Genomic DNA, 14,614 nt, shown 5'->3' with positions numbered 1-14,614 from the left:
TGAACTCACAACCCTGAGATCAAAACCTGAGCTGAGATCAAGAGTCGGTCGCTCACCTGACTGAGTCATCCAGGCACACCCCTCCCCGCTGCTGCTGCTTCTTTTTCAAAGTAAACTCTATGCCCAATGTGGGGCTGCCACTCACGACCCCAAGATTAAGAGTTGCATGCTCTATTGACTGAGCCAACCAGGCGCCCCTTCAATATCCTTATTTTTAGCAAGACAAGTAAAGTCTTATGGTTCAAAACTATTTTATTTTCATGAATTCTGAGGTTTTTAAGAGATAAAAAATGTACTTGTCAAGTAAATATGAAGACTTCTATTATAAAGACCCATATAACAATTCAGTCTTTACCTTTCAGAATTTTCCTGTTTATTCCAAGGCTGCAAAGGAAAGATAACCCTTCCTATTAAATTTCTAAACAATTTTTCTCAAATTAGAATGAATTAATCTAAGGGCTAAACATTCTTTCTACAACGTACAGAAATCATTTTTGTTAGAAGCCAGATTACTTATTTGGTAGCTGCTGATAAATCAAGGTGCTTTTGGGTCACTTCATTTAGTGTGTGATGATACCAAGTCTAAAATCACATTTACAAATACATTTCTTAAATGGTCACTCTTGATCTTGAAATTTATTCTAGCTTGTATCACAAAAGGATGGCCATCGGATGTCAGTTGTGCAATGTACTCAATCTTCAAGACAATGACTAACAATGGAACTGAGAACAGGAGTATGAGGAACCGTTCCCTAAATGCATTCTTGTTAAATTCTGTATGCTTAAAATGTTTGGAGACAAAAAGGTTTTGTGGACTTAAAACTAATTGACCCTGATGGAATGCCAAACTGTAAACTGCCAGACAGCTGCAGCTGGTAATAAAATGCTAAGACCTGAAGAGCTTTAGCAGAACCTGATTATATGGTAATCCTAGTAGCTGAGAGAAGGCAAAAGAGCTAGAAGAATAACTGATAGGCTGGTTGCTATGGTAACCAAGATAAATTTGTATACTGACTGGGGAAAACATTGGGATTGCCATCAGGTATGAGGCCCACACTATGTCTCACGTGCTTTTTCTTCAATTTTGAATCACGAGATGACAAACTAACACAAAGACCGCTCAGTTTGAAGAATAGGGTTCTGCTCTGAAGAGTAAGGAAAGCACCCAATTAAAGGTTGAGCTGTTTAGCTGCATAATTTGACAGACAGCTAGAGGGGAACAGACTTTGTGAACGTTTGCAGAAATCAGTTTAACTCTGGGTAGAAAACAGAAATGTAGGTTATTTATCAATTCAATTTAGACGTCAGGAGGATATCATAAAGTACCTACAATTTTTGTTACTTTAAATTTTGTTTGAGGTTATTTCTTATGGGATATTAATCTCTTACAAAAAGGATTATTTAATTCCCACTATGTAGGTGTGAATGTAAAACCATAGTAACTGGTGTGCTTTGTCTTATCTCAGTTATCTATACTCCAGGAAGCAGCCTTTTAACTTGGGTCTCTATTCACCACCTCTACCTCAATCACCACTACCCCCATCAACCAAACCCTTCCTCCACCTACACTACCCCGGAAGTAATTACCAGAATTGTGGGTAGAGTATGAGGAGGAAACAAACAGTGTCTTCAAGGGGCTTTCCTAGCAAATTCACTCGACTTTATCTAAAGTTAAAACAATGAAGAGAACACATGGATGGTTGTGGAGTGTATAGGTTACACACTTAGGTCTCAAATACCAGTAATTAGAAATCATTTTCTGTTCTGTAGGGCTACAACTGAATTGTCACCATCCTACAAGTATGTAGGCTTTCAAGATTTTAAAAATCAAATTTTGGGGCGCCTGGGTGGCGCAGTCCGTTAAGCGTCCGACTTCAGCCAGGTCACGATCTCGCGGTCTGTGAGTTCGAGCCCCGCGTCGGGCTCTGGGCTGATGGCTCGGAGCCTGGAGCCTGTTTCCGATTCTGTGTCTCCCTCTCTCTCTGCCCCTCACCCGTTCATGCTCTGTCTCTCTCTGTCCCAAAAATAAATAAACGTTGAAAAAAAAATTAAAAAAAAAATAAATAAAAATAAAAATCAAATTTTATCTACCCTATTTTATGCAGTTATCACAAGAACGGAGTAAAGTTTTCAGTTAATAGGAGTTTGTACAGATTCAAATTGAGTCCCCAAATTGCCATACTAATACAGACTGTTCTACCTCCATGAGTCACCAATTGATAGTTGGAGGCCACTAAATTTAGAGCCTGAATTTACCTTATATGTAGGTCCCCCTCCCCACCTCAATATAATGTTACGTGGGTGTGATAAACAGCATTTACAAATATATTTCTATCAATCCACAAAGTCAAAAGCAATCAAATATAATCCATGATTTATAAATATAATCTGATTAAATGCCAACCCATGAACAGCCATTTTTAAGGAATCTTTCCTAAAGTAACCCATACTGCACAAATTTTTTTATTGAAACTTGTATCAATTTTCTCTCAGAAAGAAATGTTTCTGATGCTTAAGTAAAGTGAGAAGCTGCATTTCAACAAAGGCAGCTATGCAACTTGTTGCTTTTAGACTGAACTATTCTTCAGGACAGTTTGATCTCAGTTCTCATCATTTAAAAATCAAGATTTCACCATTACTTCAATCTAAAATGATAGACTGGTGGGGCTCCTGCCTGGTTCAGCTGGTAGAGCATGCAACTCTTGATCCCAGGGTCGTGAGTTCAAGCCCCACATTGGGCAAGGAGCCTACTTTAAAAAAAAAAAAAAAAAGAAAAAAAAAAGAGGGTCACCTGGGTGGCTCAATTGGTTGAGTGTCCAACTCTTGATTTTGAATTTTTTTTTAATGTTTTTTTAATTTATTTTTGAGACAGAGAGAGACAGAGCATGAATGGGGGAGGGGCAGAGAGAGGGAGACACAGAATCGGAAACAGGCTCCAGGCTCTGAGCCATCAGCCCAGAGCCCGACGCGGGGCTCGAACTCACAGACCGCGAGATCGTGACCTGAGCCGAAGTCGGACGCTTAACCGACTGAGTCACCCAGGCGCCCCCCAACTCTTGATTTTGACACAGGTCATGATCCCAGGGTCCTGGGATAGAGCTCTGCATCGGACTCCGAGCTGAGTGTGGAGCCTGCTTAAGATTTTCTCTCTCTCTCTCTCTCTCTCTCTTACTCTCTCGCTCTCTCGCTCTCTCGCTCTACCCCTCTTCCCTTCACTCTCTCTCTCTCTAAAAAAAAAAAAAAAAAAAAAGAAGAAGAAGATAGACTGGGGTTAATACTAACTAGACTCCTTTTTTTTTTCTTTCTTCCTAACTAGACTCCTGAAACTGAACTAAATAACAACCACTGTTCTTAGATCAACCTTTCTGCCACCTGTTTTCATCCTGATTTGGAGAAAATTAGTGGGCAAAAGTTAGAATCCTAGACAGAACAGTCAATGTCCTCTGACAGCAGGGCATGAAAAAACAGAATCAAGGTAGACACACCATCTTAAGATCCCACTAACAGGGTAAGGGACAGTAACCTAGAGCAAGGATAGCTAGCAGTATTTTCCCTCCTTCCACAGACAAGGCAACAAGGTATAAATGAGGAATCAGGAGACTTGGGTTCTAGTTTCAAGTCTGCTACTAACTAGCAATGTGTTGCCTTCCCTCACTGAGCCTCGTTTTCTCTTTCACAGTTAAATGGGAGGGCTGGACTGAATGATCTCTGATCCCTTCCTATTCTAAAAATGTCAACCATTCTATCCTTCCTTCCAAGGCCTCAAAAATATTTTGGTTGCCATTAAAAAAAAAATAAAGAATGCTCAAAATGTCACATTTATTTTCATAACATGTTCTCACTGCCAGCCTTTTAGTATGTGTATGTATGTATAATCCACACAAACTAGCAGGAGCATTCATCTTATATATAATTTACCCAGTAAACATTTAACTTAAAATCAATGGGTCTTGAATTATGTACCAAATATCATCAAGTCTGCTAAACTAAAAACTTTTTTAAAAAATCATGGAAAGATTTCCCAAGAACAAAAGCTTATCAATAAAAGCACACTATTGAACCTCAACACGATGACAGACTTTTAGAGTTGGAGGAGTTCTCAGAGTGTAATCTCAATTTAAAGATGAGGAAATGAAATGACTCAGAGTCCAGGGCTTTTTTTCTACTATACCTCACTTCCTCCTCCCTTTCCTGCTTTATCAAAAGACAGCGTAGTAGCAAAAAGAACACTAGACTGTGAGACTGACCTGGATTCCAGTCCTCATTGACATTAATTTGCTGTGGCACCTTGGACAAGTCATTTCCCCTCTTTAGGCTTTGGTTTTCACAGTATTTTATATGAAGAAAGTTAAGTGCATGCCCCTTCTACCTGTAACATGCTAGGATCTTATTAAATTCTTATCTGATACAACAAAATACACATTCCTGAAAGAGAAAGTGGAAATTTCTAGTCAAGAGAACCAAAAAGCAGGCTGCTGCTTTTAAACAGATGCATCAGTTCAATTTAGCAAGCTGGTCCTAAAGCAATTTACTCCAGAATCTCTTGGAAGAAGATATCCCCGCCCCACCCCCGCCTCTAGACAGACAGACAGACAGACACACACACACACAATGTGAGGCAGCTATGATATGCTCCAAAAAAAGAAAAAAATACTGGACTAGGAGTCTGAAGAACTGGCTTCAAATCCTAGCTGTCACTTACAAAGCTGTGTGTCTCATAGGCAATTCATTAACCTCTCTGAAGCCTAAGGTTCCTCATATATAAAAACGGAGAGAACAAGGAAATCTGAGCTAAAATATCACTCAAAAGAAAGCTTTACAAATGTGGTGCATAATGCAAAGCTGGGCAAGGGGAGATGATCTGCCACTGTGGAAAAGTAGGCTGGACTAGAATGAAGTCTGTCTATTAAAAAGCAGGGCTGATTTTTAACTTACTAAATTTGCTTTCCAAGACTAGAACAACAAAGTTGAAGATACCACTGGAGGGGAACAGAAGAAATAAATCAATTTTAGGAAACGGACTGTGTATTTGGATTCTGATTAACAAAACATATGAGATAACTCTCGACTGCCTAATCAGTTCACTAAATTTCACGAAATGGTCTGTGTACTGTGGCACACCCAACAGCAAGGAACATTTCTTAGTTTGCAAACTCAGTCTGTTAACCTCTTAGAGTTTGCACGGTGTGCCACTCCAATTCCTATCAAGGGACAGAAGGCATTTCTGATAACCAGATATCCAGTGACACCATCTGTTTCCACAAATCAAGATTTCTCACTGCATTTCTAGGTTGTTAGTTACCCGGCCAAATCTCTTCACAGTACGTTATGCAAAAGACAAAACCTGTCACAAAGGACAGAAGAAATGTTAATGATGCCAACCTTTTTCAGTCCTCCCAGTACTGCTAGTTCTTTTCAGATTCAATTCTCCAGATGAGTCTAATTCTCTTCCAAATTTCCCCCACGAATACAGAATGAAACCGTGAAATTCACAGACTGACACCATAGTTTTATCCATACAGCTCAACACGTTGAATATTTGGACAGGTTATAGAGTCAAAATTAGAAGGGCGGATCCCAAAAGACGTTTTTACTTTTCACCTACTACAGAAGGATCAAAGTGCTTGAGAAGCTCTATTATCCCAAGAGGCAAGAAGTGATTCTATTAATTCTATCAAGATGACTCACTGGGTTCAAATAAGTTAAATAGCTCCAAGTTCTGCATACTTCCTCCCAAAGTAAGCACCGTGTGAAGTTAAATTTGTTAACTCCAAGAAAGGAAGGAGAAGGGAATGGACATTTGAGTTCTTCCTCTGTGCCAGGTACTAAGCTAGATAATATACACTCCTGATATAACTGTCCTTCAAAATTAAATGTTTCGTTCATTGAAAAGAAACAATACTCATATTTCTAAATTGATTACAATCATATACATAGATTGTTATTTCCTCCCCCCACTCCACACACATTCAAAAGGTCTGTCATTTAACCTAAATCAACAGTTCCTTACTTTGAGGGGAAAAGCACAAAAACAGAATTTTGAGGGTATCCAATGTATTTGGAAATCCAAAAGTATTTTCAATCCTCCACTGTCTAGCGATGAGCCTGTTTCAGATACTGAACTTGGAAGGAGACTCCGTGCCATCTCAAGATTGGCCACTGCCACCCAAAAATCTTTTAATAGTGATAGGAAGGTTGGTGGAAACACATCTGCAACCTACCAATGAACATTTCTGATTTTCGTGCTGTGACTCTTTGGGTATATATCATATATAATATATATTAGGCTTTCGAATGTCTTCTAGAAAGTACAAATAACTTGATTTGCAGCAAACGTGGTATTTCTTCCATGGGGGTAAGCTTGAGAATTGAAGGCAGATCAACGCCTGTAACCATACAGCGTCTACTTACACTAACATACGAAGTTCACCAATTCTCAAGTTCTTACAGCACGAAAATATATTTCCCTGCCTCTACTTCCACGCAAGCCCGCAGAAGAGTTCGGCGAAATAGCTCTAAATCCCGTTTCAACTTTGAGAAGAGGAGGAGTGGGTAAGAGCAAGTCCCAGGCAAGCGGAGCATTCCAACTACTGCACTTCCTTACTCAGAATCTCCCATACTAATCATCACTAAAACATCTTGCAGAATTAGATAAATAACACAAAGCTGTGGCTCTCCTTCCAACCACCAGATTACTCAGCACTTGTTTGTATCTCTGTAGCCGGTTGTGTACAATTGCGTCCGGCTCCCCTTTTAAGACAGCGTTCTCCCGAATGGGAAGGACCTCGTCTTCGATTTCCTTTGCCTCGCCGTAAGGTGCTATTTTAATAAAACACTGTTGATCTAGAGTACATCAGCTAGAGGACTCCCCGAAGTAAATACCCAACCTTCCCCCCGCTCCTTCTCTTTCTGGGCAACGAAAAGAGGACGGCGAACAGTTACGGCCACCTCTGAAACGAACAGGCAAGTTAGCGGCACCAGAAAAAAACAAACGAGAAATGCAATTTCTCCTTTAATCTGTGGTCCCCAAGGCCAAAACGGATGTTTCAAAGGTAAAGCGCGGAACCCCACCAATACAGATCGCCGGCTCTCGGGCACGTAAACTGTCCCACCTCGAAGAAAGCCGGACGAGACGAGAAAGGGGCTCCGTAGCCCCAGGGACCGCTCGCCCAGGGAATGGAGGGGGTTTGGCCGAGGTGGGCGATTCCCCCTCCCCCGAGTCCCTCTGAAGTGCCCGAGCGAGACACCGAGGAGCAGCGGTGGCGGACACAGCGGGACCCGGGAGGGGTGCGGTGGGGAGGCACGGGGGAAGCCGGGGGACTGGAGCGCCCGGCTTCTGGGCCGTAGCTCCAGTGACTTACCCCACAGGGTCGCCGCCCCCTAGGTGCACATCTTCGGGGGCATCAAAGAATTCCTCGGTGTCGCTTTCCGACGCCATTTATAGGACACACCCGCGGGTGAGGGGGCCGACGCCGCCTGGAGGGAGGGTGACTTTCGTCTCCTCCTCGTCGTCCTCCACCCCGGCGAGACCGTGGGGAGGTGGGTCCCGGGCGAGGACAGGGACGGAGCGGACTATCTAGAGTGAGGAGCCGGTGAGGGGCAAGGGGCCGCCGTCAGCTGCCGGGCTGCGAGGATGACCGGCCGAGCGGCAGCCTGAGTAGGCGGCGGTGGGTCCAGGGACTGTTGCTGCCGCCGCTCCCGGCGATAGGTGTACAAGGAGAGCGAGAGAAGAGGCGGTGGCTCTCTGTGGGGGAGGGCGGGCTCGCCGACGACAGCAGCTCCAATTTCTCCCGCAGCAGCAATTACAGCAGCTGGGAGAGCCAGTTGCCCGCAAAATACGGACGCGCACCTAACCTCGCGAGATTTCGGGAGGGGCCGGTGAAAGCGTGGGCGGGGCGAAGAGAAGGCGGGGGCGGTTCCAGAGCGGCGGCGCTCAGATTTCTTCCACCCGAGAGGCCTATCAAAACGGCGCAAGCGCGTTGAGCGCGTTCGGCGAGGGCCGGAAGTAGCGGAGGGGGGCGGAGAAGAGCCTCCTGAAGGGAGGAGCCGAGAACCTGCGCAGGGGCGGCGTGGTGCCTCGGTTCTGAGGGAGAGCGCCCGATGTGGGTGGGGTCGTACAGATCGACTCGTCCCCTAACTCGGCAGATGCAAAGACGGGCATCTTCAGAGGGGTGGTGTTGAGTCCTTTTTTTTCCCTTGTGAGGAAATGCTGTCGGGAGACGCTGGCATTGTGTCATCAGCATTTACGTCGTCTTAAGGTATCCAAGCCCAGGATATCCCACCACCTCTAGGACATAGGCAAGTCCATCACCTCTAGCGTTTCGGAAATAACCTGCCCTAGGTACTACAAGATTTCTAATTGAGATCCCTAGATACGACCCTGCCGGCCAGAGGGTGGGGTCCATGAGAGCTACTTGGGGAGTGTGCCAGTTTCGTGGAGTAATGATGGATTTGTTGCTGGAGCTGCGCCGACGTAAGGCCTCCAGTTACTCTTTCTCTCCGAATATTTGTTGCCACCCACACTTAACGTGAGAGAAATTCTTACAGACTGGCCAAGGTGTGCATCAGTCAAGTGGTAAATATATATTGAACAGAGACCGTTGCAAAGCTAAGAGCTAGTAGCTCCATTCTGACCCTCGATTGCCCAATGTCCAGAGATGAAAATAGAAAAGTATTTTTTCACAGACCAAGGTGGTCTTTCTTAACGGGTCATTGACCACCAAAGTGAAAACATTGACTTTCTTCTCTAAGAGCGCTGAAACACATTTGTTTCCCATTGATGTCACGACAGGAAGGCTCTCAGACCTGTTAGCACAGGCTCAGCTCACTGCTCAAGATGGCACCCGGGAAAGACCGCATTGGGTCTGGGTGCATGCCCTTAGAGTCTAGAATGGGGTTCTAAATTTCTGTTTGTAATGCAACCAGGAAAAGACCTGGCGTTGCCTGCCTTACTTGAGTAAAACCGAATGCCATACACTGTCACTTCTGTAACGTCCCAGGGAGTTCGGGGGAAACCCTGCATATTCAAATACAGTAATATTTTTTGCCGCAAGCCACATGATTATTGATACGGGGTAAAGGAATACCAGTAAATAGCCTCATTCAGTTCAGGTCAGATACTACGGCCAAATAAGTTTAGGTTAGATCAATTAGACTATCAAATAAGTTACTAAAACTACAAAACAAACTTTTTAGTTTCCAGAGCTTTTTGGATTTCAGAATTGCAGACAAGGGATTTCTGGGTCCTTGTGAGGATGTGACTTTTGTCACGATCTAGTAATTATTAGCTTTTATGTGTTTTAAACATGTTAATTTCCCAGATAGAAAACTGTATCTCCGAATACTTTTTCTTTCGTTGCTCACTAGGAAAGATACGCTTTTTTCCTTATGGAGTTTGGAAAGATAAAAGTAAATAAACTACCTGAATTTATTCTCTCCCTAGGCATCTAATAGTGAATTTATGTTTGCCTTAAAAATTAAGTTTGGCGTTGGGGTGCCTGGTTGGCTCTGTCGGTAGAGCATGTGGCTCTTGATCTCGGGGTCATGACTTTGAGCGCCACCTTGGGTGCAGAGATTACTTAAAAAAAAAAAAAAAGATGACAATTTAGTTCCTGTCTTCCAGGAGCTCACAATCTAGCAATGGATCCAAATATGGATTCCTAATTTGGTATCTTTTTTCACCACACTATATTACCATATCACCTCTCTTGGACCTTCTTTTTCTCTCTCTCTCTCTCGGACCTTTTAAGGTACCTTAACATTATACTTAGAAAAAGTCAAGAGTGGAGAAATGATTAGGTGATAACATTCTTAGAGGTATTAAAGTTGTCGGTTTAAATGCTTTTTATCAGTTATGTGAGAAAGTGAATTTCTGGTAACACGAAAACACATGTGTACTGCATGTCACAATACTTTTATAAGATTTGAAGCAATTTCTACACCCAGCTGGGGGCTCCAACTCACCACCTTGAGATCAAGAGTCACACCCTCCACCAACTGAGCCAGCCAAGCCCCTCCCCTACCCCCCCCCCAGCCCCACGTGTCATAATTTTAAGAGATGTTTTGGCTGAATCATCTAAAGTTTTAAAGCAGCAGATTTTAGGTCTAGTACAAGGCAGTAGTTTTAAGGCTTTTCTCCTTATTAGAACTGAAACTTATTTTTTTTAAGTTTATTTATCCATTTTGATAGGGGTGGAGGGGCAGAGAGAGAGAGCGAGGGAGAGAATCCCAAGCAGGCTCTGCTGTCTGCACTAAGCCCAATGTGGGACTCCATGTCACAAACCATGAGCTTATGACCTGAGTCGAAATCAAGAGTTGGGCTCTCAACTGACTGAGCCACCCAGGCACTCCTAGAAATGAAACTTTTTCATCAAACTTAATTCCATGCAAAAGTGTACTTCTCATAAAAATAATAACTGCTCCAGTTGAAGCAGGAGTAGTCCAGGTCCCTGCCTGCATGGCCTTCCCTGAGGTGCCAGAGACTGCCCCAAGGAGCTGTTAAAAAAAATTGAAGGCTGTTGGTCCAAAGCAGGAGTTGGCAAATTATGGTGCACTGGACAAATCTGTCCCACCGTCTGTTTTTGCAAACACAGCAATTCCCCCTTATCATTATTTCGCTTTCTGCAGCTTCAGTTGCCCGAGATCAACTGTGGTTCAGAAGCAGATGGTCCTCCTGACGTATCTTCTAACGGTACATCAGAATACCTACATCATTTACCTCACTCTATTTCATCACACAGGCATTTTGTCATTTCATGTCACCACAAAAAGGGGTGAGTACAGTACAACAGCATATTTTGAGATAGACCGTATTCACATAAGTTTTGTTACAGTATGTTGTTACAATTATCCTATTTTATTATTAGTTATTGTTAATATTTTACTGTGCCTAATTTATACTTTTTAAAGTTTATTTTTACTTATTTTGAGAGAGAGAGAGAGAGCAGGCAGAGGGGAAACAGAGAGAGAGAGAGAGAGAGAGAGAGAGAGAGAGAGAGAGAGAGAGAATCCCAAGTAGGCTCCATGCTGTCAGCACAGAGCCTGACATGGGGCTCGAACTCATGATCCGTAAGATCGTGACCTGAGCTGAAATCAAGAGCCAGATGCTTGAGCCACTCAGGTGCCCCTATAAATTGTACTTTTCATAGGTATGTATGGATAGGGAAAAACATAGTATATATAGGGTTTGGGACTATGTGTAGCTTCAGGTACGGCAGGGTTCAGGGCTAGAACATAGCCCCCATGGATAAAGGGGGGGCTACTGTAAATTTTATTGGAACACAGCTAGGCTTATTTGTCTCTGTACTGTCTGTCTGCTTTTAGGGTGGAGTTGAGTAGTTGGGACAGAGACTGTATGGCCTACAAAGCCTAAAATATTTCCGATTAGGCTCTTTGCAGAAAATTGTGCCTACCTTTGGTCCATGGGATACTATTTTCTAAGGTATCTCAGAACTGAAAACACACGCGTATTAAATGGTTATTTGAATTTGTTTCACGACGGAATTGTATAATGCCACAAAATCATATATACAGATAAGAATGAGGATAAAACCTTTTCCCACCTGGCTCGTTCCTAGTGACTTTAAAAACTACACAGGCCTAGTGGAAACTTTTCATGCCTCCTTTTCTGTACAGCATAAACTCTACTTAGGAGTCCAGAGGTGAGAGTTCCCAAACCAGTGTATGGAGCACTTTGTCTGTGGGATGCTTACTCTCTTCTCTTGGCAAGAATAATACAAACTGGCAGTGTACTTGGGGCCAATTTTTCTGCAACCTCAAGGGTAATCACTGGGAACGTCAGTGACCAGACTGTCATGGGTGTAGACTTTTGTTACAAACAAGAGCTAAAGTGATAACTCAGGGAAAAACTTTTTTCCTTTAATTTTTTTTAACATTTCTTTATTATTTTTTAATTAAAAAAATATTGTAATGTTTATTTATTTTTGAGGTTGGGGGGAGACGGAGTGGGGGAGAGGCAGAGAGAGAGAGAGAGAGAGAGACAGACTCTGAAGCAGGCTCCAGGCTCTGAGCTGTCACCACAGAGCCCAACGCGAGACTCAAACCCACAACCCGTTAGCTCATAACCTGAGCTGAAGTCAGATGCTTAACCGACTGAGCCACCCGGGAGCCCCAGGGAAAAACCTTTTATATACAGGGTTAGATGATTTATATACAGGGTTAGATGATTTGAGAAACAATATTGATGTGAACTGATTTAATGTTATAATCTCCATGAGAGTTTTTATGGATTTTGAAGTGTCAGAATCCATAAAAGAAAATCATTCTGAAACTGGCCAAAATTTCTCAGGGGCAAGATGAAATTCTGTAATCATCAACCTTCAATTATGTTTGAAAGGTCAGCTGTGTTCCAGATTATGATGGTAAATATTAAAAAAAAAATTCTATTTGGCTTTGGACTCTTTATATATTTTTTAGGTCCATACCACCTTCTTAATAATGTTTTGTTTGTCTTAATATTAAAATGAATTTTCGACCTCTGAGCACACAAGAACTGAAAGTAGAGAAAGCTGGTCTGAAATTTGTTAAGAGATGCAGAAAAGCCCGTTCGGGATTTAAATTGTGTTATTATTATGTAATAGAATACTAAGTAGCCATGCACGTATTACTGTTCGGGACGCTGGAATAAAACTAACTGGGATTATCTGAAACACAGAAAGGGAATTTATTCATTTGCACAATCAAATACAGACTGCTCTACCACTTGTCTGTTCCTTTGTGATTAATGTATTAGAGAGCAATTTGAGCATAAGGTGCATTTTGCATTTCCTTACGTGTGATTCTGCCAGCCAGAAGCACTAGGTGAAAGCAGAAAACTACACCCAGCTGAATCAAGTCACATAGGAATGCGCAAAATACACACACGCACGTACCTCAGACAACTACCATCTGCTTCAGCTCGTCGGATGTGTTTGAGTCCCACCCATCCATATCGAAGTGTTACGACTTTCTGTCAGAGTCTGATTTCAGATCGCTCTCCTATCACTTCACAAGAACTCACAAGCCCCAACCCATTTCCGCACGAAGCAAACCTCAGGCCTTTTTTTAAAATTTTTTTTTTTTTAACGTTTATTTATTTTTGAGACAGAGACAGAGCATGAACGGGGGAGGGTCAGAGAGAGAGGGAGACACAGAATCAGAAGTAGGCTCCAGGCTCTGGGCCATCATCAGCCCAGAGTCCGACGCGGGGCTCGAACTCACGGACCGTGAGATTGTGACCGGCTGAAGTCGGACGCTTAACCGACTGAGCCACCCAGGCGCCCCAAGCCTTTTTTAAAATAGAGTGCCATAGGGGCACCTGGGTGGCCCAGTCGGTTCAGCATCTGACTCCTGGGTTTGGCTCAGGTTGTGATCTCGCGGTTTCGTGGGTTCCAGCTCCGCATCAGGCTCTGGGCTGGCACTGAGGAGCCTGCTTGGGATTCTCTGTCTCCTTCTCTCTCTACCCCACCCCCACCCTGCTCTGTCTCTCTCAAATAAATAAACTTAAAAAAAAAATAAAATAAAGTGCCATATTTATTTCAGTATTTCTTTTGTAACCATTTAATAGGTGTAAAACTGTGCTACCATTTTTATTAGGTTTGTATCTTTTTGCGTGCATGTCACTGACGACAGTTTTTGTTTTTATTTTTTTGGCTTTTGGGGGGTGGTTTAAAGAGGAGTTTGGTATTATTCTGTTTTCATAAACACATAGTATTTTCTTGGTATGGTTTTTAAAAAACTTTTTTATTTGAATACAGTTGACATACAGTGCTATGTTAGTTTCAGGTGTACAATATAGTAATTTAACATCTCTATATGTAAAGTTTTTGAATGTTGTACTCCTAGCCTCATTTTCCACGTAAACCCTGGGGTTTTTATTGAACAACTTTGTGCAGTAAGTGATTGTGAGGAAAGCATATGTCACCGCCTAGCAGCACTAACTGTAGTCCAGATGAAGTAGCTTTCGGCGTGGCTGGATCCAGGGTCCAATATATCACTTCTCTCTTACGTCCATCTCTCATCTTTGCTGATCTCTGCTGCTTTTTGTGCACTGGCTTCAACTTTCCTGTCGCAGACAGCTTCCTCCTTGAAGTCAGTGAAGAGGGCTGCAGGCAGCTTTGGTTTAGAATGTCTTAATAATTGTCAATCCCAAAGGAATCGAGACTTTCTTTTCCCCTGCGGTCCTATATTAAATCTGAGAGGTGATGTTGATTGGCCTCAGGAGATTCCTCTAGCTAAGGACAAAGAGAACTCTTCTTTGTGAGGCCTGGGTCAGCCAATTCCCTGCTACACACCAAGTGGGGAGAGACTACTGTGAGTATTCCAGGACCACAGAGAATATGCCATGGTTGTTTTTGTCCGAAAGAGAGTTACCAGCAGACAGGAACAATGTGCTAACCCCAGTTGTTAATGGTTCAGTCTCTGTACTCTTCGACATGACAAAAGCTCACGATGTGTTAAATGAAAACAGATGTTATGAAATACTGCATGTGGAATAATCCCATTTATGTAAAATCATTTATCTGTGTATATGTGTATATAAGCACAGAGAATTCTGGAAGAATGTTCACAAATGATTGATGGTGATTGTGTTTGGCTGCTGATTAAAATAATGAGA

At 42.7% G+C, this 14,614-nt stretch overlaps 1 protein-coding gene and 1 long non-coding RNA gene across 7 annotated transcripts in view; one reads left to right on the top strand and one right to left on the bottom strand.

Moving 5' to 3' along the window:
* Positions 1-7,855, bottom strand: part of WDR44 (WD repeat domain 44) — an 80,188-nt gene extending 72,333 nt beyond the window's left edge. For all 4 annotated transcript variants that reach the window (XM_011279445.4, XM_045050328.1, XM_011279447.4 and 1 more), the window contains exon 1: positions 7,362-7,855. In XM_011279445.4, coding sequence (XP_011277747.2) covers positions 7,362-7,438 — 77 coding nt within the window. In that variant the 5' untranslated portion in view covers positions 7,439-7,855. The remainder of the gene's footprint in view (positions 1-7,361) is intronic.
* Positions 7,856-7,981: 126 nt separating this feature from the next.
* The window catches only part of LOC109496578, a 189,911-nt gene continuing 183,278 nt past the window's right edge, over positions 7,982-14,614 (top strand). For 2 of the 3 annotated variants that reach the window (XR_006592832.1, XR_006592833.1), the window contains exons 1-2: positions 7,984-8,258; positions 10,627-10,772. This is a non-coding gene — a long non-coding RNA (uncharacterized LOC109496578). Of the gene's footprint in view, positions 8,342-10,626; positions 10,773-14,614 lie in introns of all 3 variants that reach the window. The other variant, XR_006592834.1, reaches the window with a different exon arrangement.

Source organism: Felis catus, chromosome X (assembly GCF_018350175.1).
Source record: "Felis catus isolate Fca126 chromosome X, F.catus_Fca126_mat1.0, whole genome shotgun sequence".
Taxonomy (NCBI): Eukaryota; Metazoa; Chordata; class Mammalia; order Carnivora; family Felidae; genus Felis; species Felis catus.
This window is presented reverse-complemented; position numbering and strand designations above follow the sequence as displayed.